Source organism: Labrus mixtus, chromosome 3 (genome assembly GCF_963584025.1).
Source record: "Labrus mixtus chromosome 3, fLabMix1.1, whole genome shotgun sequence".
In the NCBI taxonomy this organism is placed as follows: domain Eukaryota; kingdom Metazoa; phylum Chordata; class Actinopteri; order Labriformes; family Labridae; genus Labrus; species Labrus mixtus.
Window position 1 is genome coordinate 29,353,728 of NC_083614.1, and position 24,009 is coordinate 29,377,736.

Genomic DNA, 24,009 nt, shown 5'->3' on the forward strand with positions numbered 1-24,009 from the left:
AATCACAAGTTGACACACAACATCAACTTAGAAAAGATGAGAACATTTCAACATCAAAGGATGATTAAATATGATTTAATGAAATGATTTTATCTGCAGTGCCAGGCTGCTTGTTTGTACCATTCACAATCAATTCATCACGACATCATTAAGTGAGCAATTGTGATATTATTTTGAAAAAAGGGTTATTCTGTTGTACAATCCGTCCTTAAAGGCTTTTTCGTCACTATATTTTTAGGCAGCAAAAATGCCACGGTTGGTTTTGTAATGAAAACGATTACTTCACCAGCGCTCCTCACATACAGTAGCTGTTTGTTCCTTGTTATTTGGAGCGGCTGCAGCGAGCTTTGCAGGCTGTCTAGAATTAGCGCCCACTCTGCCGTTTGAGTTACAGCGGAGCAGGAATGCCTGCAGTGGTCGGGGAGCTCAGCCCGCATGAGGGCTGCTTTGGCGGGGGGCCATGTTGTGCTAGTGAGAAGGCCCTGCATGCTTGGATATATTAGCAGGGGTTTTGTAACCATTGTAATGGAACGGCCGGGGGGCTCCCGCGGCCCCCTGAAAAGGGCCTTCCAGCTCCGAACGATTTGGAGCCAAAAAGGAAGAGAGAGGAAGCAGTGCAGGGTTTGGCCCCTGGTCACTGAGTTAAAGAAACTACAGGACAAGTATTCCATTCACTGGTTTTTATTTACACTGCTGGTGTCCCCCCCCCACCCCCCGTTCTTTCTGTTTTTTACATTCAACACACACATGTGGCAGTTATGCTTGTACAGACACACACACAGACAGTAAAGTGAGATTGTTGTCTCACTCAAAGGCCTATCAGAGTATACTCACTCTCTCTCTCTCTCTCTCTCTCTCTCTGTCAGACACACACACACACACACACACACACACACACACACACACACACATTGTTGCAGCCCCGGCGCCTATTGTCGTGTCACTGAGGACGTTTCACATTCTCCCACTATTTGCTAGAATGACATTTTGGCTCAGGGTAGGCAGAGGATCTTAGAAAGAAGTATCAGGCATGTTTGATAATGATCAGGTCGTCCTTCCCCCTCCTCCCCCTCCCCCCCTCCTCCTCCTCCTCCTCCTCCTCCTCCTCCTCTTGCACCTGTCTGGTGCCGGCATTGTGAAAAAGCCCTCGTCATAAATTCCTGGGCTTTGTTAAGAGGTGTCAGCGACCGGGTGCCCGAGGAGGGCTGCGGGGTCACAAAAGGGTATGTGTGTGTGTGTGTGTTGTGTTTGTCTTTATGCATGCATTTTTTACATGCACTCTCTCTTTGTGTCGCGGTAATATGGTGAGTGCATGTGCGTGTTAAAAGTGTTGGGGGGGGGGGGGGGGGGGGGGGGGGGGGGGTTGGACGTAGTCTCTCAGCTCAGGTGTCACCCGGAGAAATGCAGACCTTTTTTGCTCTTTGACCCTGGAACATGGCCCTGGAGGGTTGAGTGTCAAACCATCGCCCCTGAACCTCAGCGAGCGAGGTGTCACGTTTCTCTGTTGGCTGCTGCCACAAGGCCAAAGACCACAGAGGACACAGCTGCATGTGTGTGTGTGTGTGTGTGGGCGTGTGAAGCAACAGTCATTAACTTTGGCAGTTCTGCCTTGCAGGGCTGCTGGACGTTGCCCCAGTTCATGTTGATTAACAAATAAATGGATCAATAGCTCTCGCTCTTAAAGGCCCCACACGTGAGAGGAGAATGTTTGAGAGTACGAGTCGAAGTAAGAGAGGCATCTGAACTTACTTCTCACCGGATCTTTTGCTACTTTAGACGACATTTAGTTTAAGTTTATATGTTTAACTCATAAGTTTAACTCATGCATGATAGTTTGGTATATTTAGTACGATAAACAAAACCTTGCAAAACCTATGCACAGAACAATGTTGCTCTGTTTGGCAAGAATCCTGAAACTCTTAATTTCCGTTAACCAGATCCCAATTCCATGGCATCATAATGAACCATGGCATTCTCTATAATACTTACTCAATCTTTCATGAATACATGCAGCACAATATTCCCGGAAAAGTGTAGGAACAGTTTGTGAGCAACACTGGAAATCAAATTAAAATAGCACTCCATGTAAAACAACAAATCACTTATTTTTTCTCTCTTTTTATACAGCTTCTTAAAATGTAGCCAAGTCCACACAGCCGTGACAAATGGATGTTCAACATGATGTTCTGCTTGAGGTTTCTGTCTGTTAAAATGAAGTTTTTGCCTGCCACTGTGGCCGAATGTTGCCAAGTGTTTGCTCACGATGGATTTATGTTGGATCTCTGTAGATAGTATTGCTGCTACATGGGGCAGTGGCTCAGTTGGATCCCTAGCTCCTGCAGCCACATGTCCGATGTATCCTTGTGTCGGCCATCAGTGTGTGAATGGGTGTGAATTGATCGTTGTAGTTCCCCCTGCATTTGACTTTTTGTTGCAAAATGTAATAATTGAAAATACTCAGATTAGACGCTCAAAGGGAGTTCAAATGTGTTTCATGTTCAAAGAATTTCTCTGGTGAAGACCTCGTTTCAGACCTAACCTGGGCTCTCTGTGTACCCGACCCCTCCCCCAGATGTTGTTTGGGGAGTTTGCACCTCTGATGCCCTCCACCCCTCTCAGAGCGCCTCTGATAGCGCCTCTGAGTCTATTACTGGTAGGAAGCTGTGACAGGGAAAGCTACTCAGCCAGCGGGGAAAAAGGGGGCTAAACACGGTTTGGTCAGGAATGTGAGAGAACAGCCGCGTTCATTTGTACATTCAGCCAGCCGGCTTGCCAGCCTTTCCAGTCGACCATCCAGACCTCTGAGTGCCTGGACAAGGGGCGCCTTTGTCCCCAATCTCGCCGGCTACACCCTGCCCTGCTCCTGCCCCCCATCTTACCCTTCTCTCCATCCTGTTGCGCCTCCTCTGCCTCCCTCTTTTTCACTGGCGGGCTCTCGCCCCAGAATAGCACAGCAGGTCCCCTCTGAAAATAGAGCTGGTGATGTTGGCAGGGTCAGGGTCTCTCTCTCTCTCTGTATCTCTTTCTCTCTCTCTCTCTTACAGAATCGGTCTTTTGTTTAAGAGGTTTATTCAGAGAAAGTAATTAGCTCATGAATGAGAAGCACCTCTCAAAATATGTCAAACCATGAATGTATTACGAGTTTAAATACCCCATCCGCTCTTAGACTCAGTGTGTTGTTTACTGTCTGGACTAAGGTCTAAATGTGGCCTGAGAGGGCAAACAGAGAGGAGGTTCATACAGTCTTCATTTTTCAGGGATCCATGAAGAGCAATAGTCTCTCTAAAGTGTCGTAAAAACGGGTTAGCCATGAAGGAAATCTTATTAAAAGAACCATTTTGTGTTAGGCAGGCTCCATCAACTCCTAAGTGTAATGTCTATGCCCGCAGCTGCTTAAGGGCCTGTGTCCTTTTTGCACTGGCAGTGCCCACGACCTCAGAAGAGCCCTTCTCACTGGCGCTTATTTTTTGCCAGGTTGTGACTTCTCTCTGTAGTGACCTTTAAGGACTGTTTAAAAAGCTTTGTATGCTTTATATTTGTATTTAGTTAAGGAAATGTCACCAAACAAACATAAAAAGAATGTAAAGGACTCCTGGCTTCAGCAGCAGCTCTAGACTTTGAAATTGTCCCCTCAAAAAGACAAGACAGATTAGTTTATCCTCCACCATTGTTGTTGACAAAGAGAAGCCCCGCCCCCTTCTTGATTTTGATTGTTTGGTGAGGGAGAAGTGACACTGAAGAGCGTCCGAAGTGTTCCAAAAGCTGAACTGTTATCAACTGATACAGAAAACAGCTGACGTTCTGAGGGTGTTTTTTTTCCCCCCCTTGCTAGAGCTGAAAATGCATTCGTATCGTTTGGAAAATAAGCACTGTCAGCGCAAAAGACCATCAATTGCCACGGGCCCTAATGTGCCACTTTTTACACTGATCTGTACTCTGTCTGCTTTTAGTGCAGAGCAGGGAGAGAACTGTGAGTGTAAAGAGCTTCTCCTCTAAAAAGAAATGCTGCCTTCGGTGTTAAAAAAAAATTCTGACAATGAGGAAACTGGGCCAAAAGAAAGAAAAGAAAAGAATGGGCTGAAAGACATTAAAGAAGGATTGTTGAGCAGGGGAGAGATGCTGAAAATTTCTGATAAAGATATTGATTATAGCATCCTCAAATAACAGATTCACATAAATTAGTACAACAGAAAAGTTTATGTCGAGTAGGCAACCTGTTGAAAAAGAAGACGTGAAGAAAACCTTAAAGCCACACCTACATCCTGCAGTCTAAACAGGGGTGGGCGGTGGCCTCTCCTAGTAGACCTCTAGACCCTAACATTTCACCTTGCAGACGTCTAGTTAGGCGACAACTTCCTACACGCTCCAATCCAAATGGATATCTTTCAACTTAAATAATGACGGTGTAACTCTACCTCTGCCCTGAAGCGGTCGTGTTTTTTGGAAAGATACTTCCCCTTCTTATAGACAAATGTTTTTCCTGCAGCTGCAGCAAAAGACATTCCAACTTCAACATTCCTGCTGTTTGATCGAATGAAACGCACACAGGCCTCACGGATACTCTTTGGAAACATTAAAACGCGCCACATCAGCAACTTTTTTTTTTGACGGTTAATTATCGTAATCACTGTCTAGGTTTACTTATATACAGTGTAAGTGTATTTTATAGCACCCAAGTGTTTATGAAGCAGTGGCTCCTGAATGAATCTCTGGTGCTGGATTACTGGGTTGCTTGTAAACCTAATGACTTGATGATGTGCCATGAAAGTGTTTCCTAGGGACTGTAAATTATGGCTTACGCTCACTTTGCCTTTGGTTTTAGTCTTCTCTTTCCTGTTTGCTTTCTCGGGAATTCTAAAAAGATACTTGTTATATTGGGACTAAGGTGTTTTTTTTTCTGTGGAACCAACATTTATAGTGATTTGAAGAACTTGTGACTGTTGGTATCCATTTGTTTTTCATTTAAAATGTTCTTTCCTAACATTTTTTCTGAAGTATGACTAAGTGTCATATTAAAAATTCAGAATTCAAATTGCCCCAGGCTTCCATTTGATCATATTTTTTTCTTATTTCCTCTGCAGATGTTCCAGACTTGCCCAATGCCGTCAGCTCTCCTCCTTCGAGTCCAAACCCGACGAAGAAAAGCAGCTCCATCAACTGGTCCTTCCCAGACAAGATCAAGTCCCCGCGCACCGTGAGGAAGATCTCAATGAAGATGAAGAAGCTTCCGGAGCTCAGCCGGAAACTCAGCGTTAAGGGGACCCCGAGTATCAGCAGCAACAGCAACAGTGGAGGAAGCAGCCATTTGGAGCCCAGAGCCCATTCCCCAAAAAACAACGGGAGCGGGTCGGAGTCTGCCCCCCATCCTTCGGGCCCTCCGAGATTAGCCGCCCCCGGGGGTGGGCAGGCCAGCCGTAATGTGATCTCGCGCTACCATTTGGACAGCAGTGTATCCACACAGCACAGCTTCAGCAAGAAGAAAAACAACGGCAGCTCCAAGTCGGCCAGTAAAGGCGGCTACCTCAGCGACGGGGACTCGCCGGAGCTGGTGGCCAAATCGGGGAAGCACGGCTCTTCAGAGGGGAAGGGCGGAAAGGGAAAGGAGATGGAAGGAGGCGGTGCAGGCTCCAAACTCAACGGCACGGAGCTGGACATCGACGCGTTCCGCCATTACAGTTTCACAGAGCAGCCAAAGTGCAGCCAGTTCATCTCCGGACTGATGAGTCTGCACTTTTACGGCGCGGAGGACCTCAAACCTCCGCGGATCGACTCTCGCGACGTCTACTGCGCCATCCAAGTGGACTCGGTTAACAAAGCGCGGACGGCACTCCTAACATGTCGGACTACCTTCCTAGACATGGACCACACCTTTAACATCGAGCTGGAGAACGCCCAGCACCTGAAGCTCGTGGTGTTCAGCTGGGAGCCGACGCCGAGGCGAAACCGCGTCTGCTGCCACGGCACGGTGGTTCTGCCCGCGCTCTTCAGGGTGACGCGTTGCCACCAGCTCGCGGTGAAGCTGGAGCCGCGCGGGCTGATCTACGTCAAGCTGAGCCTGATGGAGCAGTGGCAGAACTCGCTGGACGGCGGGCTGAACGGGGACAGGGAGCCGCAGGTGTTCGGTGTGGAGGCGTGGCGGACGGTGGAGAGGGAGAACACGGGACAGATGGTGCCGCTGCTTATAAGCAAGTGCATCAACGAGATCGAGAAGAGAGGCTGCCAGGTGAGTCCATGTTTGGTCAACTCTTTAGCGAGCTGTGTTTTTCTGGTTGTGACTTGTGTTCATAGACCTTAAAAAAAAAGTGGAAGTAACCTCTTGGTTTCAAAATAAATTACCCAATTAAAAAGTCATAGATTGAAAAAAGAAGCCTGATGTATACAAACAGATGAAAAAATGGCCTCTCTTCTTGCTAATTTTTTATCCCAGTAAGTGTTACCTTGTGAGTTATGTTCTCAGTTAGTAATAGTTGAAAGTCTTTCTCAATAAAAAGGTTTGTAGTCCGTAACTTTTGGTACTATTTACTATCAAATAAACAATCAAAGGGGGTTCCTCAGGGTTTGTCTTACTGTGATTGACAAGAAGCTACCATCTAGACTTTCTTTTCCCGGGGATTCATTTCCATTTTTATATTTTTTTTAAATCAATTCTCTAGACTTCAAAATGAAAATGAGAAACGTCAGTCACAATTTCCAAGTTGGAGGTAATGACTCAAACTCAACCATCTTCAGTTCCCATTTAAATAAAACTAAAAAAACAACAAACCATTACATGTTCCACTGTTGCAGATAATTGTTTCAGATGTATGATCTTTATACTGTATATGAAGACTTGTGTTAACAGTACATGTGGATGAAAGCCATTCAAATCCTATAACATGCATTGGAAACAGATGGGATTCATTTTAGAAGATGGCTGTAGGATACAATTATATAATGCGTTTTTGTATGAGAGGGAAAGAATAGAGAGAGAAAAATAATCCCAGCATCCATTTGAGCTCAATATGCCGTGTGACGGGCGCTCGCCCTGCAGCCAGTCGGAGCACTGGATGAGTGGCGTGAGCAGAAAGGACAGAAGAGATGCAACCGCTCTGCCCCGGCCCTCCTCAGGCAACAGGCTCTTTTATTCCAGAGACGAGAAAGACTCGGAGTTAAGAGGCTGACGTGGTGGTGGTGGTGACGAAGGTGGAGTGGAGTGTTCCCCCCTAGATCATGTTTTCAGCTCTTGTTTTGCTGCCCCCCCTCCCTCCCCCCCTCCTCCATTCTCCACATTTCATGTGCTCTTTGAAGCCCAAACAGAGGAGAGAGAGAGAGAGAGAGAGAGAGAGAGAGAGAGAGAGGCGGCCGAGTTTCTCCTAATTAGAGCAGAGACAGAGGCAGTAAAAGTGTCTGGACACTGTTCCTGACTGATCACTGTAGGGGGGCATGCCAGGGGCAGCGGGTGCCTGGGGGCCAACATGCAAACATTAGGGCCTCTCCAAGGAGCCTGTCTGTCAAATCAGACCCCGGCCTCGATCACTTGTGCAGCGTGCAGTGCCTCTAACGGGAGTATTTACCAGAAACCTGATTAGTAGTTTATTTGATTTCAAAGATAGCTAATGAAACAATTTGCTTAAAAGTTTTGCTCTTGTTGCATTTTAAAGTAGATAATGATCTGTGCATCACGGCTGGTGCACAAGATAAGGGAACCAAGCTCTGATTTATTTACTATATTGATTATCATTTTTGCTTAATCAATCAATTTAAAACCATTAGATTGCTTGGTCATGCCCGTTTTTCCACTGACCCATCAATGCCAAGATAAGCCAAGAACTGAAATGTTTAATAAAATATGACCTATGTGAACTGTCTGTTTCCTCCTGAGCGAGGGTCTTAATCCAGAAAAAATACCTTTACTGTGATATGAAACAGAGAAACGCAGAAAGTTTGCACATATGAGAGCTTGAGCCAGTGCATATTAGTGACATTCAGGCCACTCTGAGTACATGAGGTTGTCAACTGAATCTTTAATGTGTAGCCCCATCTTCCCTGTTGGAGGAGCTGTATCAAAGCTACATTGCAATAATTTAATTTAATAAGGGACCGTTCTTATTTGAAATTTAAAAGGAGGAAACAGCAGAGGAAGAAGACGAGACTTTCATAAATACACTTAGCAGATGTTCAGCTGATTCTGTCTAGACTGAACCGTGGACAAACTCACTTTACGCAGACCAGCTATAGCTCTCGTTTTACCAATAACCTCCAATCTGTGGGCTCGGACTTCACGTGTTTATGTAATTTAGCGCTGCTTTTCCTCGCTATATTGTGATTCCTATCTGTTTCTTTCTCTCCCCCCGTCTGCCTCAGTTTCTCCTTCTATCTTTGTTTTTCACACTTTATCCTGTCTCCTGTCCCCCCCGCTCCCTCGTCTTATTTTCCCCTCCAGTCGTTCATGGCAGAGCTGCAGAGCGTGGACTTTGCACAGGGTATCAGTCTGAGATCAAGTGTAACGGCACCTCCAGGTAGAAAGCAGGCTAGGGTAAGGACCCGGTTGATACCAGATCCCAGAAGAATTTTGCAGGTTGTGTCACTGAAGAACGCAGGGCCAGACGTGCAGCGGTGTTCCTTACAAATGATTATGTGCATGTTTGACGGAGACTCTCTTTCAGAGACTCTTAGAAACAAGTGTCCTGAGGGCTTCTCCGAGCTTTTAAGACTCTGGATGATTGTGGGCGTTTTGAAAAGACTGCACACAATGTCTGTGTTGTGAGCACTCTGTACCCATTAAAAAGAGACGATTCTTAAAGGATCTATCCAAGTAACCTACGTGAAACATCACAGTAAAGGATGCACTCAGATTCTGTGACAGGCTATGGGTGTTTTAAACTTAATCATATTTTTATTAATGTGTCGACAAAGTTTTTAAGTTTTGGAAGATACACGCCTTTTTTCAGCCTTTGAATCTGTCACATTTCTGGCCTCATCTGTGATTTTTGTGGTCTCTGTCACATAAATAATTCTAAATGGCTCCTTTCAAACTGTGGAAATATATAGCTGCAGCGATGTTTGTGCTTTATGACAAAAATAGTGCTAGTAGCAGTGCTGGAAAACAGCTGTAAGATGAAGATTTCTTTACAGGCTACATCATGCGGTGGAGCATTTTGCATTTGCAGACACAAAGACCTTAAGCTGAAGGAGAACCCCGACAATGTTCCTCAACCGTAGATCCCTTAAAAATTTGCCTCATTCAATTTTTTACTCTATTAAGATAATGATTATAAATCTGCTGCCCTAGTTATAGTACAGTTTAACAGCATTAGAACATCCTAAAAAATACTACTGGAGCTGAGGCGGGCCTTCAACTTCCTGACAGTAAGCTACAACAAGCCTGTTAGTCAGTCAGCTCAGCCATGCCCCTTATTATGTATAACTCTTAAACTTAATATAATGAAGTTGGGCCCTCTGTACAGTGTGTGCCAACGAGAAAAAGGAGCTATTCAAACCAAATTCCTTCTTTGAATCAGGCTGAAAACATGTTTATTTATCCTCTAAAACCAGGCCTTTTAGAATGGGTGTGTGTGTATGTGACTTCAGGAACTGCAGGTTTATACACTTCAGCAATAGTGCCCTTTTTGCCGCTTGATCTTACCTGGAATAACAAACACACCAAAAAGGCATGAATGGGTTGTTTTTGTAGGAGGCGGTGACTTCCATATTTGTTATGTTTAAGAGTAAGAATTTTGTAACTGCAGGAGGTTTATATAGTTTGAATATAAATGGCATGGAATTTGTTGATTTTTTGTGTTCTCTGACTGTTCCTTGGGTTTTGAACCTTCAGCTTAAGGGAACTTTGATGGACATTTCTCAGACTTTTAAAAACGTAATTCAGGGCCGACATACTTATTTCCCCTTTGTTACAATTGTTGTCTTTGTTTCATTGAGCTTTCCTACCATATGTTGATACTGTTATTTGGGAAATCATTACTGTATGCCAGGAAAGCATTGTGTCATGAAGGTGAAAACAGATTATTTCCACACTAGCGTTTATAGGAAAGGTGAGTCATGTTTAGAGGACGTTAACAACCTGTTGGACTGACTTTGGTCGAACAACTCGAGGGCATTAGCGCGGTCAAATGCACTTATTTTTCTTGCCTTTCTTCTCTTTTGATGTTTCTTTAAGCTAATCCCTGACCCCCCCCCCCCAAAAAAAAAAAAAACAACTGATCCCATCACTGGTCCTACAGTCACCGAGCATCCACATTCCTGACGAGGGAACTCTTTTTGGTTTTTCTCGGTCATTGTGTCAGCCTTTTTCCTGCATGTTGGCTGGTGCTGCCTGTTGTGTTGCCCGGCAGCCAGAGAGCATAAGTGCAAGCCCTCTTTTTGCTAACAGCTGTTCCCCCGCCTGCATTGGGCTCTCCCTCCCAAAAGAGACTCTTTTTTTTTTTTTTCTCAATGGACTTGTTGTTCATTGTGCCTAGTGACTTGTGTTTACTCTCACACAAAAGCCAAATCCCTGCCTAATCTGTGCTCCTCTCTCCCTCTCGCGTGAGGTTTAGAAAAGTACTCGTAGAGGAGGAGAGCTCGCATGTACTTGGGCTGGTGACATGGAGACATTAAAGAGCTCCTGTACTGGAGCCCGGAAAGGCCAGCAGTGGTGTGTAGGCTATAGCGTGTGTGAGTGCACTACTGTGTTTGTGTGGAACCGGACCCAACCCGCCATTCACAGCCCACTGACTTAACACGTTACCAGGGCAACGACACCAGTTGGCCTGCTATGCCACATACCAGACAGACACATGTAGGAGAAATTATGGTATGTCTGAAAACCAGGACTAATCCCAACATAACAAGGAGAAAACCGGTGCCAAGTTTCAACTATCCTATGTCTGGAGGAAATAGTTCAGAGCTCCTGTAGGTCACACTGAGGAGGGTTACATAAAGACACATTAAAGGTTTATTTCTTTTTTGCTTTCATTTTTAATGCTCAGCTGTCAGCTGGGTTTTTAGGACAGCTCGGTGTTCATCCATCCAGTCATGAATGTGTGAAGTCTTTATAACACCTCAGAGTGTGGTTTATCAAAACACACATTTAAACACACACATTGTACTGGCAGTAACTGTCTATAGGACTACGGGTGAAAACTAGCTACTGTGCTAATTTAATAACTCCACTAAATTACATTTAAAAGAAGAACAAATAATTCTCTTGAACAGTCTACTTAAGAACCTCTTATTAGCTAGCTCATGTTAGCTAATGTCAGCAGACATAGTACACTCTAGATAGACAGTAATGTGTTTTTTTTCAATAGAACATTTAATTCAAAACAATACAATCCATTGTTTGCTCTTTTCTGTAGCCACACTGTTTATTTACAGCTATAGGTGATCTGCATTACAGGTAGCTTATTTAAGCTAATGCTAGCAATATATTGCTGAGTCACTTTCAATACAGCTGTGCATCTTGACTCCTTTTATTACTCGTGTAACTGTAGCTAACAGCACTTGGCTTTTATCCTGTTATTCATTATCTTGTTTTGAAATCTATTGTACAGAGGTTCACTTAATTTTTGCCTTCATAAATTATGGTTAGCTGTCAACTAATGTTAGCCATGTTTTTGTATTTCAGCCAACACTGTGGCTGTTGTTGACTTCAGGACTTTTACATCTTTGTTAGCCTATACTGTTAGCATTGATTCAAGCTCTGAACATTAACCTGAAAGTTGCAGCTGCTCAGCAAACTTTATTATTTTTGTAAAGTTAATTAACACATAAATAAGAAAAGACTTTTCAAACAAAATTTGAACATTTTTTTTTTTTTTAAATTACCCACAGCCAGGACGTTGTCAATACAGATGGTCTGTTATTATGGTACTCTTACCTTGCCTTGACCACAGCTTTTGAAGCACAGAAAATAAATATATTTCAAAAGGTTTTATCACTAGATGAGGAAATTATTGCAAAAGCAAGATCGTGGTATTTCATTGTATTCACTGGATTTTGAAAGTTCCTGTGAGAAAAGTTGTGACCTGAGATTATGTGTAGAATTGTTTTGTGTGAAATCCAGGTAATGTAGTTATTTTTGTCCACATTGATTCGGTTGCTTTAAAACTCTGCTTGAATCCTCCTTGCGTTGCTCCATGTTTGTCCTAGTTTGAGTAAAATACACAATATATAAAATGTGTCAGTCATTTGAATAAGTTGTCATTTTGTTGAGACAGGCAGGCTTTAGATATGAGACGAGTTGTTTTTGGCTTCTGTCCATCTCATTGTTTGAGTGCAGACGTTGAGCATGATCGATAGGGTTGTAAAAATGTCTGCCTCTATCTGTCAAATCTAATGTTTACTTGACCTACTTGTGTGTGTGTCTTTGTGTGTGTGTGTGTGTGTATCCAGGTGGTGGGTCTGTACCGACTGTGTGGATCTGCAGCTGTAAAGAAGGAGCTGCGCGAGGCGTTTGAGAGGGACAGCGAAGCCATGGAGCTGTGTGAAAACACCTACCCCGACGTTAATGTCATCACAGGTAAAGTGATCGCCGGCAACATAAGACCCCGCGAAGCTCGGGGTCAGCACACACACTTAGTATAATGAAGAATCAGTTAATTATATAGATGGATTTTCCAAAGAGCCTCGGTGCTCCTCTGGTCTCAGGATACTCGGCCGCATTCAAACATGATTTTTTAGAGTAACCATTACAACTTACTAGAGATTAGAAGGTTTTTGCCTGATGAAGGTCTAGCACCCAAACGTTGCCATAAAACAATGTGTGGGAGTTTACCTTTTAAACTTACTAGATGACTTTAAAAACAAGGACTTAGTTCATGTTGGTACAAAGAAGGAGGGGACTGTTTTATCTTAAATCAGGGTAAGCTGGAGGACTTGAGTAGTTAATTTAGGGATGAAGAAGAAGAAGACAAAGCCTACTTAATGAAGAGGGTAAAGCCTTGTAGCACACTCACATTAATAATAAAACAAACCGGCTATTACTCAACTCTGCGTTTATTATTGATCCAGTGTTTGCCTCTTTTAAACGTGTCTGAACCGGTGTGTCCGCTGCAGATAGGTCAGCACATGTGTGTGTGTGTGTGTGTGTGTCTACGCCGTGTGTGTGAGTCTGCTGTTTGTAGTAAACGCATTCCAGCAGTCATCCAACAGTACGGGCCGGGGCCTGAGGGGAGGGCCCACACACACACACACACACACACACACACACAAATCACACCACGCAGTACATTCAGGTCATTCTTTCTGCCTCAGGTTTGTGGTTGAGACTTGCTCTGTACTGTCCCTTCCAGGTCACGTTTCCAAGTCAAGTATAGAAAGAACTCTGGAGCCTCTTCACAGCAAAAAAATAATCCAAACGGTTTGTCCTATCTTAAGTTTTAAAGATAGGAGATCCCTTAAAGAAGCATTTGCTCACCTCATGGCTGTGTCATATCCAATCACAGACCTCGTATCTTATCTGAAGTGAAGCAGAGGGACCTCAGAGGTGTATCTTGTTTCTTCTTTGATCCTGTCAAGTACTTGCAATTCTTGCATTTGTATTTCTCTCTTAGGTGTACTTTGCACTACTCACTGTGGATCTCTGCATGGGAGAATGTAAACAAAGTCTTCTCGGCTCTTTGTGCTCTTCAGACTTTACACAGCGACGTTCATTTGGGGTTTTTAATAACTTGGGCCTTATTCAAACCAAACTCATGAACATTTCTGGAAATTCTTGCAACGAGCTGCACGTGTGAAGGCACACAACCAAATTCTTCATCCAAGCTATACCCATGCAGGGTTTTTCCTACCAGCCCCCTTTTCCACATGAAGTCTGGGTGAGCTGATGGGTAAACTCAGTATGTAATATTTGAAAAAAAGCGTCTAGCATCTATCATAACCAGTTAAAAACTCTCGATAGATTTAAGGAATCATAGATAGAATTGTACAATTAAATCTTCAATCCGCAAACACATCCCCTCATGCTGATAGACCACTTACAACAGCTGTGTCATGTCACTTGTCACTGGATTGCTAGCTAGCTTGGAGAAGCTAATATGGGCGTTCAATATTGACTTTGATAAGTCAGAGGCATTAATCATGTTGATAGATAGAGAGGGAGGGATTGCAGCACGGCTATTAAATTCAATACAAATCTTCATGGCAGTCAATATCTTGTAAATTTGAATCAACATGATGCAGTTTGAGAAGCTTTTCAATCGTTTCTTCAGTGTTTGTGTTGCACCCTAACTTTGAAGTAAGTGCAATGCAGACCAGGCAACTTAAGTTATAGGTGTTAACACTTTCAGGATATGAGAGACTCATCATGATGTTAGTAGGCTGTTTAAGCCCTTCTTTATGTCTGTTTTGTTTGCAGAGCGAAAGATTATCTCCCAAAGATAAACTTATCTATTTGCTACATGCATTAAAGAATCCCGACGGGATCTCGAAAAGTTACGTTCTTTGATGCATGTAGCAAATAAATAAGTTTATCATCGGGAGCCATTGTGGTGCGAGTCTTAATGTGTGCATTAAATGTAGTGGGTTGACTCAGCACCTGAATAAGTGATGTGCATGTTGGCTAATCTTTTTTTCAAACGTCATCATACTTCTCTTGTTTTGGAGTAAAAGCTTCATTGTTAAAACATTTACAATATTTTCTTTGAAGGTCATCATAGGAAATGCCGTTTTCAGGCCCCTTGGCAATAACTTATTTTTCCAAATTTGTCCCCTTGAAGAGATACAGGAGTCCTGTTTATTCTTATTTAGGGTTAGGGTTAGGTGTTAGGTGTTAGGTGTTAGGTGTTAGGTGTTCAGACACTCTTTAGTAAGGACAGTTCTTGTGTTATTACTTCTGATAGAACTTACAATCCTAAAATAAGACAGGATTTCACTCACAGTAGCAGGGAAACATGTTTCTTTGATAAAGAAAAAGAAAGAATCCAGTATTTCATCTCAGACCGAGATAAGTTCGCTATTCAGACTGTGGTCTGGTTATTTATAGCGTGTGAAGTGTGAAACTAGTTTGATTGTCCCACAGGCAGTTTCTGCAAATTTCATGTCTCATACTTGAAGCCAGTAATTTAAGTGCCACTCAGATTCCTGTGAGTTGCAGCCTCTTTCCGCTCTGTTGCTGCAAAATTAAAAATGGAAACAGTGAGTTACAGCACATCTCCCAAAGCGTCTCCATCGCACAGAAACAGCCGTGTCACTGGATTGAGTAATGACTCCAGCAGTGCCACAGATGAGGAGAGGAGGAGGAGGGGAGGAGGAGGAGGGGGGGGGGGGGAGAGTTGTAGAAAATCACTTGGTCATGATTTTTTTTTTCTCCCACAAAAAGAGGAAGACCACGGAAACCACTGGGCATTGTAGGAGCTGCTGTTGGTTTTGGGAAGAGGCCCCGTATAGGCGTCATCCTATCATGCCTGCTTTGATCCGCATGCATTTGCATGGCAGGGCAAAGAACACAGTTAACAGTTGAGCGGGTCAGAAAAAAAGGACCAGCACCAGCGTGGCTTGTTGGTTTTTCTCTCGCTGCCTAAATTTGCTCCACCAAGCGAGTTGCAGATGGGCAGGAGTGAGCGGAGAGAGAGAGAGAGAGAGGGGGGAAGGGAGGACGATGAGGGGTGTGTGGTGAAAAATGTCCATCTGGGATATAATCATAGGTTTACACTCAAAACATACTTTCAAGGAACATTTGATAAAGATCGGCCGTTTCATTGACCTAATTCAACTTTTTTTTGTTTCCATATTGATGTTTAACTTCCTCATATTTCAAGCAATGTGCTTTATTTTAATCTATAAATGTTCTACTGTCTACTTCTTTAAAAATATGAAGCCAGAGTGTTGGGTTACGATCTCTGCAGCGTGGAGTCAGACCAGAGGCTAATAAGCAAACAGCTAATGGATGAGCTGTGAGGGCTGGCGTGTCACACGGCTAATTTAAAAGAGGAGGTAGTGAAAGGGATTATCCAGGGATCAGAGTTCACTCCAAAGCTTGCAAAACAAGCTCAGCCCTCCGTTGTTTCAAATCACAAACCATTTTTCAAGCCACATTTTAATCAAAGGGTGCCGTGAATCTTCTGCAGCTTTTCGTTCAGACGTTACTCCGTTAGATGAGCCGTTAATCTGATGGTGACACTTCCTGTAAACAGATATAGAGAGGAGAGTGCTTTAGGATTTCACTTTGTTTTGTCTAAGCATTGGATGTGCTCGTTTCTTAGTTTGCATTATTTGTGTCAAATATTGGAGGGCCTATAGTTTGCCTCGTCTTCGCTGTCATAGAGGTTAAAGAGTCAGAGCAGGAGATTTCAACTGACAGAATGGCAAAAGAGACGATATAGCATCCTAGTGAAAGTCGTATTCTAGTCTTGTAGAGGGGATTCTATCACATTTTGAAACAGGCATGACGAGCAGATTAACTGTTTCCAGTCTTTATGTTTAGCTAAGCTAACCAGCTCATGAGGGCATGAGGGTGCTGATTTTATCACCTTACTTTTAAAGGAAAAAAAAGTGCAAATGTGCAAATGTAAGAACATCTTCAGAGTGCTTTTTCTTATTCTTTAATACTTCATTATAGCATGTCCTCTGAGTATTAAGGCTGTTGTCAACATTCAATGTAAACAGAGACAGCTGATTTTGTTTTATGTGAAATGCCCCCCAAAAGAATTCAAACATTTTAACATTATCCAGTCCCATCCTCCTCTTCTACAGTTTTAAGGAATATTTTGACTGATTGATTGATTGAATTTATTTTCGTGTCATGCACATAAAGTGCCCAACCCTCATGGGCTTATAACACACCAGAAGATTCAGTTGCAGTGGTTTACATTAACATTTTATAACATTACAAAGTTGCAGGCTCCTGTCACAGTTCAGTCTTAAACAGCGTGTAATAAGGCAAGACTTGCATTCACCTGCAGTTTACTACATTGTCAATGTGAGCACCTGGAAAAAGCCATCCACTTTATTGATGATGTTTCTGAATGGAGGGGTTATTATAAAATGATGATTCTTCTCAGCAGCCATTGATGTTAACATACCGTACAGTCTTCATGGTAAGGAAGTCTCCGGTCAGTAGTTTGGTAGTGGAGGTGAGTCAGTAAAAGCCTATCGGGCTGTTTGGCAGACTTGTTGGTGCCTTTAATCACATCAGCACAAATTGGCTTTAAGTATAAACACAGAACAACCTCAAAATGTTTACCGCCTGAGCTTCAGATCACACATTATTTACAGCTCCTCCAGGCTGCAGGAACAGAAACAATCAGTGTGAAGCAGTTTGGCGTTAAAGCACATTGTTGCGACCTTGGCTATTGATGAAGCCCTCCGGCCTGTTTTAGCCTTTTGAGTGGAAACGAAGCTCCTGAAGTGATCCAGCGATGCTAAACTGGTTCACCCGTCCTCTGTCGTCCTCGCTAAAATGAAAGCAGCGTGTCCGAGGCCCGCAGCAGTTATTGATCCTAGTTTGTGGTCTTTAATTTTGCCTACCCTGATTCGTCTTTTCCATAGCCTACTACTCTCTGCCTCTGCCCCCCCCCCCCCCCCCCCCCCCCCCCCCCCCACCCTGAGCAGTACTCCAGTGAAGACATGGAAAGTCATTAACAAGTGCCCCCTTTGTTGCCGAACAAACACAGATGGTATTTGGCTCACGCATGGGGGGATTAGCTGAACCCTGGGCCGGCCCGGGGAAGCAGGCAACCGCTTTACAAAGAGCAAGCGTGGGTGACGGAATATTTCTTAAACTGTCGTCGGGAATAATAAATGTCGAAGTCTCTCTCTGATGTAAGCACATATTACAAAAGAGCGCCGATGTTTCCACAGTCAGGAATGGCGTTTTCTCTTTTGGGGGTTTTTAATGGGGGGGGAAGGGGGGGGGGGTTGCTGTGGAAAAGTTGACCTAAAGAAACCGGACCGTGCCACCAGACAAGGCAGCAAACACACAAATCTCCTCTGGCCCCCCCTAGTGCTGTGGGGGCGTGCATGACAGCAGCAAACGGGAGGGCAGGAGGGAGAACAAACCCCCGTTTGTTCTCCGGTCGAGGCGTCGACTGCAGCGCTGACAAGAGGAGTGACCTTCCGCTTTTGTTTGAACAAGAGGTCAAAGGTAGAGCCGTGCCCCAGTGCATTGTGTGCCTTGTAGTGTTTGGTGGCTCATTTTGGAGCTCCGAGTTTGAATTGATTAGAAGAAGAAAAAGAAAACATTTACATCAAAATACTTGTAGCTGCTGTTGTCTGTGGCTTCAATTGTATCGGGGGTTTTTTAAGCTTTGTTTTTTAGGGGACCAGAGGTGGCAGAAGTAAACATTGGGAAAGTCATCTAGAAGTATGGATACTTGTGACTCTACTGATTCAACCCAACAGAAGAAAAAGTGAAAAAGTAGAAACATGGAAATGCACTCACAGTGTAAAAAACGCCTCCACTGACTGTTTCTGTTCAAATCTCACTGACCCTTATGCAAAGTGAAACTTTCAAACCAGACTTTAGGTATAATAAAACAAAGTTAGACTGAAATGAATGATCATGGACTTTGCGTCTTGGATGATGACTGTCTCACTTCTCTGAAGCTGCTCTGACATGGTTTACAGTGTCGGCTGGTTCACTTTGATCCATCTCTCCTTGAATGACAGAAATCAAATATTCTTTATGTCTTCTGTCATTGTGTGCTCCTGCTAGTGTTGCAGTACTCTTTTTTGTTAAGGTCTCTGACTTGTCTCAGAATCAATTTTCACCCGGTCTTGTCTCTGTCTCGGACTGGGAGGACTATTTTTCCTACCGTCATTTATTCATAATTAGATTTTTTATCTAAGTGAGTGACATGCCAGCTGCACACAGGATGGTGATTTTTCATCGATATTTATGGTCTTGGTCTTTTCTCGGTCTCACCCCGCCTTGGTCTTGGCCTTGGTCTTGGTCTTGTCTCGGTCTCGGGTATGTCTTGGTCTCGGTTAGTGTGGTCTTCAACAGTAGTTCCTGCAACCGACCGGCATCTTAGAACATAGGTTGGCTGTGCACGGGGTCCCCTTTTGGTCAATTGTATTATTCTTTATATCTTTTACCTCTTTGTATGTTTATGTTTGCAGTGCCTGTCACGTAAAGATCCACTCATGAAAATGCCAAGAAATTGTGTTTTCAATGTGTTTTTGTCACGTCCATTAAGTATTCAAATGGATCTTGAAAATGCAAGAAGTAAATGGTTCAGATATTTGTTTTAAAATAGTAAAAATGTGTCACTGCTTAAACTCTCAGGTAGGTAAAGTACACATACATGAAAGCTCCTCTTGGCCCATGCCTGGTCTAAAGGGGTTTCATGTAACTGTTTGGTCTTGATAATTCATAATGTTGGTGTAGATAGACATCTGATGTTGTTCATTATTCTGGTGTGCAGCCAGAGAGTTTAAAAGTGAGAGAGCAGACACTCGGCGTGTGCTCGTTGTCAACTTGGCTGTGAAGGAAAGTGAAGCACCTGCAGGGGAGGCAACACCTGTTCACCCCTGAGCCCATGACCTTGTGTATGTATGTGTGTGTTCATGTTTCACTGAGCATGTGTTGTGTATATATATATATATGTGTGTGTGGAGGGGTGTGGGTGTGGGTGTGTGTGTACGTGTGTGTGAGCAAGCACCAACTGGGGCAAAGACACCTAAGTAAACACGAGCACTGACTCATAGCGGGCTAATGATTTACCTGAATGGCTGCATTCTCCTCATTTCAGACAAACACAAATACAACTGAGATTTTTTTTTTTAAATTACTGAAATGGAAAAAAGTAATAAAAATGTAACATAAGTCGTCATACATTGCACACCAGGGCATAGAGAGGACGTTTTGTCCCATGATGCGATGCTAACGTTTAACAGTCACCGCTGTTGTTGTGTCTGGATGATCCGCCTTGCAGCACGGGGAAGGTCAGAGGGTCCACCATGCTTCAGTTTCCACTTTAAGAGATAAAAAAAAAACTAAGTGGGACGTCTCTGCTTTATGTTTGCATGCTTGTTTTTACAGGAAAGAAAAAAGCTCTGATTTGCAGAGATAAGGATAAAGACGCATAGCTAATTGTTTGCTTTCAGGCAGTCTGTTTTTTTTTTCCTGCGATGAAACAAGCAGATTATTATTATCTCTGTGAAGATTGACAACAGGAAGCCGGAGGATGTCCTCAGAGCGTTTCCGTGTAATCTGTTCTGGAAATCAGCACGTCTAGAGGAGTGTTAAAGGAGAGTGAGTGCACCTTGTGTTTGAGTGTCTTTCTGCTCATACCAGATTTCATACCAAACTAGATGAGGTCAATGACAACAGAAGATTAGGAATCGAGGAGTGAAAACAAAACGTGCCGCTACACCTCAGCTACACGGGCCAGCAGCGCACATAGGATATGTTTAATTACAGGAACGTTGTTTATGAAGTTTCCATTGCATGTTCGCCCGAAGTTCTTGTGAAGTCTGACCCCGCTGACTACATGGGCGCTTCTAGGCAGGGTAACACTGAGCTTGGTCCCCCATGTGGCCACCCCTCCAAAAAGGAAGAACCCCCCTAGTATTTGACTCAACAACCGGACTCACAATCTAGTATTAAATACTGTTACTGAAACAAATATAAATCATGGTACTTTATGATGTGTGCTATTATTTGGCATAAGATATATATTTTTTTTTTTAAAGCTTTGTCTATTTTTCACCTGGGTTTAATGTTCCCCTCTGACAAAACAACTGGCCCCAGTTTGGCCCCCTCAGTGAAAGTGGTCTAGAACCGACACTGGCTGACTTCCAGCTGTCACTGCGTTGCTCTACCTGAGAGGGTGAGGCCTACAAAGTTCACCCAAAAGCTTGTTTGGCATATGAGCGTTTTTTTCTTCTTCAGTAAGTCACTGACTGCAACAGGAATGCACAACATCGCTGTGTATCATTGTTTGTGTTTGTCAGAACAAGTCAAATCTCAAGTTCAGAGGAAACGGTTGTTGTTGGGACTCTAAAGCAAGAGGAGAAAGTATTTTTCTTCAGAGATTGTATCTGGCTCAAATCAGACTTTATGTTCTGTATGTTTCTTTCAAGTATTTATCTTTACACATAACACATTCACAGCAAACAAACACTAGACTTACCAGACAGACCCCTTTTTTGTGTCCTCTGTGACCTCACACTGAAAGTATGTGGCATATCTTCAGTACAAATATTGTAATAATTTAACCTAAGCCAATGTCCTTAATAACTAATGAAGTAGTTTTGTGTAACAGATGTTACAATGAGATTTAATGTGATGGATGAGCGGTTTGTTCAGGATATGATGTCCCTACAGGTTAGAGTAGATCCTTCTGTTGGAGCTTTTGTTTGTGCAGACATGTTAATGCTAATCTGAAGCTTTGTCGTGTAACAGTGAACTGACACAGATCCGCCTTTCACTCTTTTTAATCCTGTATTCAAAGCTCGCACGCCCATGTAGCCGTTTGAAAAGAAAAAAACAGAAAAAATGTTAAGTGTCATCACCTCGAAACACTGACATGTATAGTTTTAAAATGTGTTTACTCTCCAGAGATTAGCAGGGTGGTGGACACACAATGAAAGGTTAGAAACAGACCTGAGTATCTTCAAGCCTCAGGGTCCTTCAGAGAGCGACGCGGGGATTTACGGGGATTTAGAAGTCAGCGTGTTAAACTGTGCCCTCTGTTCTCCTCACTCGGTCTAAAGGGACGACGGAGGATTTACAGTGAATCGTATCGTAGTTGGCTGTGAATAGAAAGCAACAGGAAATACACCTCATTTGAGATAATCCAGTCATGTACTGCTGATATAGTCTTCTATTTAAAGCGTCCTAATGAGTGTCACAAACGAAAGCTCAAAGGATTGCGTCCCTATTTTTAGAATATCTTGGGACATGATGATGGTTGACATGGATCTGAATGAGTTTACATGTGCTGCAAACTTATTGATATTGTACTCTCTATAAGTAATGTCTGTGACAACGTTTATTTATCTTACATGTTCTGACACTTGATACCATGATTCTTTAAGAAAGCATCTCCAAACAGAATATATCCACCTCATGGATATCCAACCCCCCCCTAAAAAGAAAACATGCCTTAAACTAAATCTAAATATTCACATTTCAATCCTGAATTAATCAGCAGCGTGATACATTACAATGATTGTGCCAAAAACAAAGAAAGAATGTCAGAGCATTACATCCACAATACTCAGAATGAATATTCATATTCCACTGCGGCATGAATGTACCATGGAGTTTGAGCCAAGAAATAAATGAAGAAAAAATAGGCTCAGCCTGCAGAAGATAATCCAACGTTTTTAGCATTTAAATGTGGAACATAAATAGCAACAAAGAAAACAACAAAATCTCTGTTATAGTCGCATGTTGTGTTTATTCAAGACATCACACAATCATCTATCAACGCCTACAGGATCTCTCTCTTTGTCTTTCTTTATTGTCAGACTGCTTTAGCCAGTCCAGTTTGTAAATTCTTCGACTGACTTTAGTTTTCGTTCCATTGTAAGCCATGTTAAATCCCGCCCCCCCCCAATATGTGTATCACTATGTTCTCATTATGACATCACATCAAAGAAATGTACACACACATACACACTCAAATATTCCTCCACAACTGTGTCATTTCCTTTCATTTATGATCAGTGTGTTCGTTTGGGGGAATGACCGATGAGCTTTGATTACACATCCCCCAGCTGTCTCTGAAAACTGATCCAGGCTCGTGCAGAGGGAACAGAGAGCACACACTCACCACAAAGAGCTGTCGCCGTGCCAACAAGCCTCTCTTATTCCCCTATTTATTCTTCGTTCTTTTTTTTTTTTTCTCCCCCCCCGCCTCTCTTGCCTTTGATGAAGAGACATGCCAGCGATATTTCAGGGGCTTAGTGGAGAAAGACAGCGTGGGTTTCATGTTGTCCCGTAGCTTTTTGTGTGAAGCGCAGGAGGCTGAAGTCACAGGTGTGATTGTGCTAAAACTGTTGGCTGCAAAAATCACGGCCGTCTCTAATCAGGCATTTTGGTAGATGCCACAGGATCACTAAGGGGAAACAATGGGTGCTCAATTCACAGCCAACAGACTGGGCCAGGTTCTGTTATTTAAAAAGGAAGGGGAATAAAGCGAGATGACAAACTGTGATTTTTAAGAGTTACACATGCCAACCAAGAAATCTGATGGGAAGAGCGTTGAGTACAAGAGTTCTCCTGTTCTGAATACTGGAAATGAACAAACTTCATGATCATTATAGACAATCACACTTGCTACCTAAAGCAACTGTACGCTCACTATTATTTATATATCTGTATCATAGTCTGTATTGAACGTGGGGGTAGTCTCAGTGACATCACCATTTGGCTTCTCAACAGGCATTGTGAAGCCCAAAGATGGGCGTCGCCATATTGGAAATGGTGACTCCACTTAAACTTTTGGCTAATTCAGAAACAAGCAAAGAGCTGGAGTTGAGTTGAGTTAAGTTGTGCAAAACTCTTCAGAATAATCATAACAAATGTGTTTGACCCTGTACAGTTTTGACCGATAAAGAAATGAACAATAAAGAGCAAATCTGTTCTCTACCAGGCAGTAAACATGTTTATTTCTGCTGTAAAAATGGCATTTTTACATGAGGCCTAATAAGGATTCATGGTTTTTGTAGACTGCCTCAAGTGGACAAGCGAGGAACTGCAGTTTGTTGCACTTCTGCCTTGGCTTTAACACCAGAGGTTGCTGCTTGATTTGTTTAATGGATACAAATATAAAGATTAATGTTCAAAGTAGCTAGTCCATCCTACCTTGTAAAAAGAAAAAGTGTAGGAAAACGCTTTGGTTGCTTGGTAACCGTCTAGTGTCATTCAAGTCACAGAGGAAGCTGTACTAAATAATTGTACTAATTTATTGTTGCTTATTAATTTTTAAAGAGATATGCTGCTTTAAAAACTCCTATAAAAGCAAAATCACAGAACGGCTTGTGCTCTTATTCCAAAATTTCCGCAAGGTTGAGATTACCTTCAATGACTGATATTCAGTATAACAGCACTCCCCCCTGGTTTGATATTTCTTATTACAC

At 43.0% G+C, this 24,009-nt stretch overlaps 1 protein-coding gene across 2 annotated transcripts in view; it reads left to right on the top strand.

The window, feature by feature from the left end:
- Nucleotides 1-24,009, top strand: part of syde2 (synapse defective 1, Rho GTPase, homolog 2 (C. elegans)) — a 52,613-nt gene that overhangs the window by 19,682 nt on the left and 8,922 nt on the right. For both annotated transcript variants that reach the window (XM_061034411.1, XM_061034413.1), the window contains exons 4-5: nt 5,082-6,223; nt 12,373-12,499. In XM_061034411.1, coding sequence (XP_060890394.1) covers nt 5,082-6,223; nt 12,373-12,499 — 1,269 coding nt within the window. The remainder of the gene's footprint in view (nt 1-5,081; nt 6,224-12,372; nt 12,500-24,009) is intronic.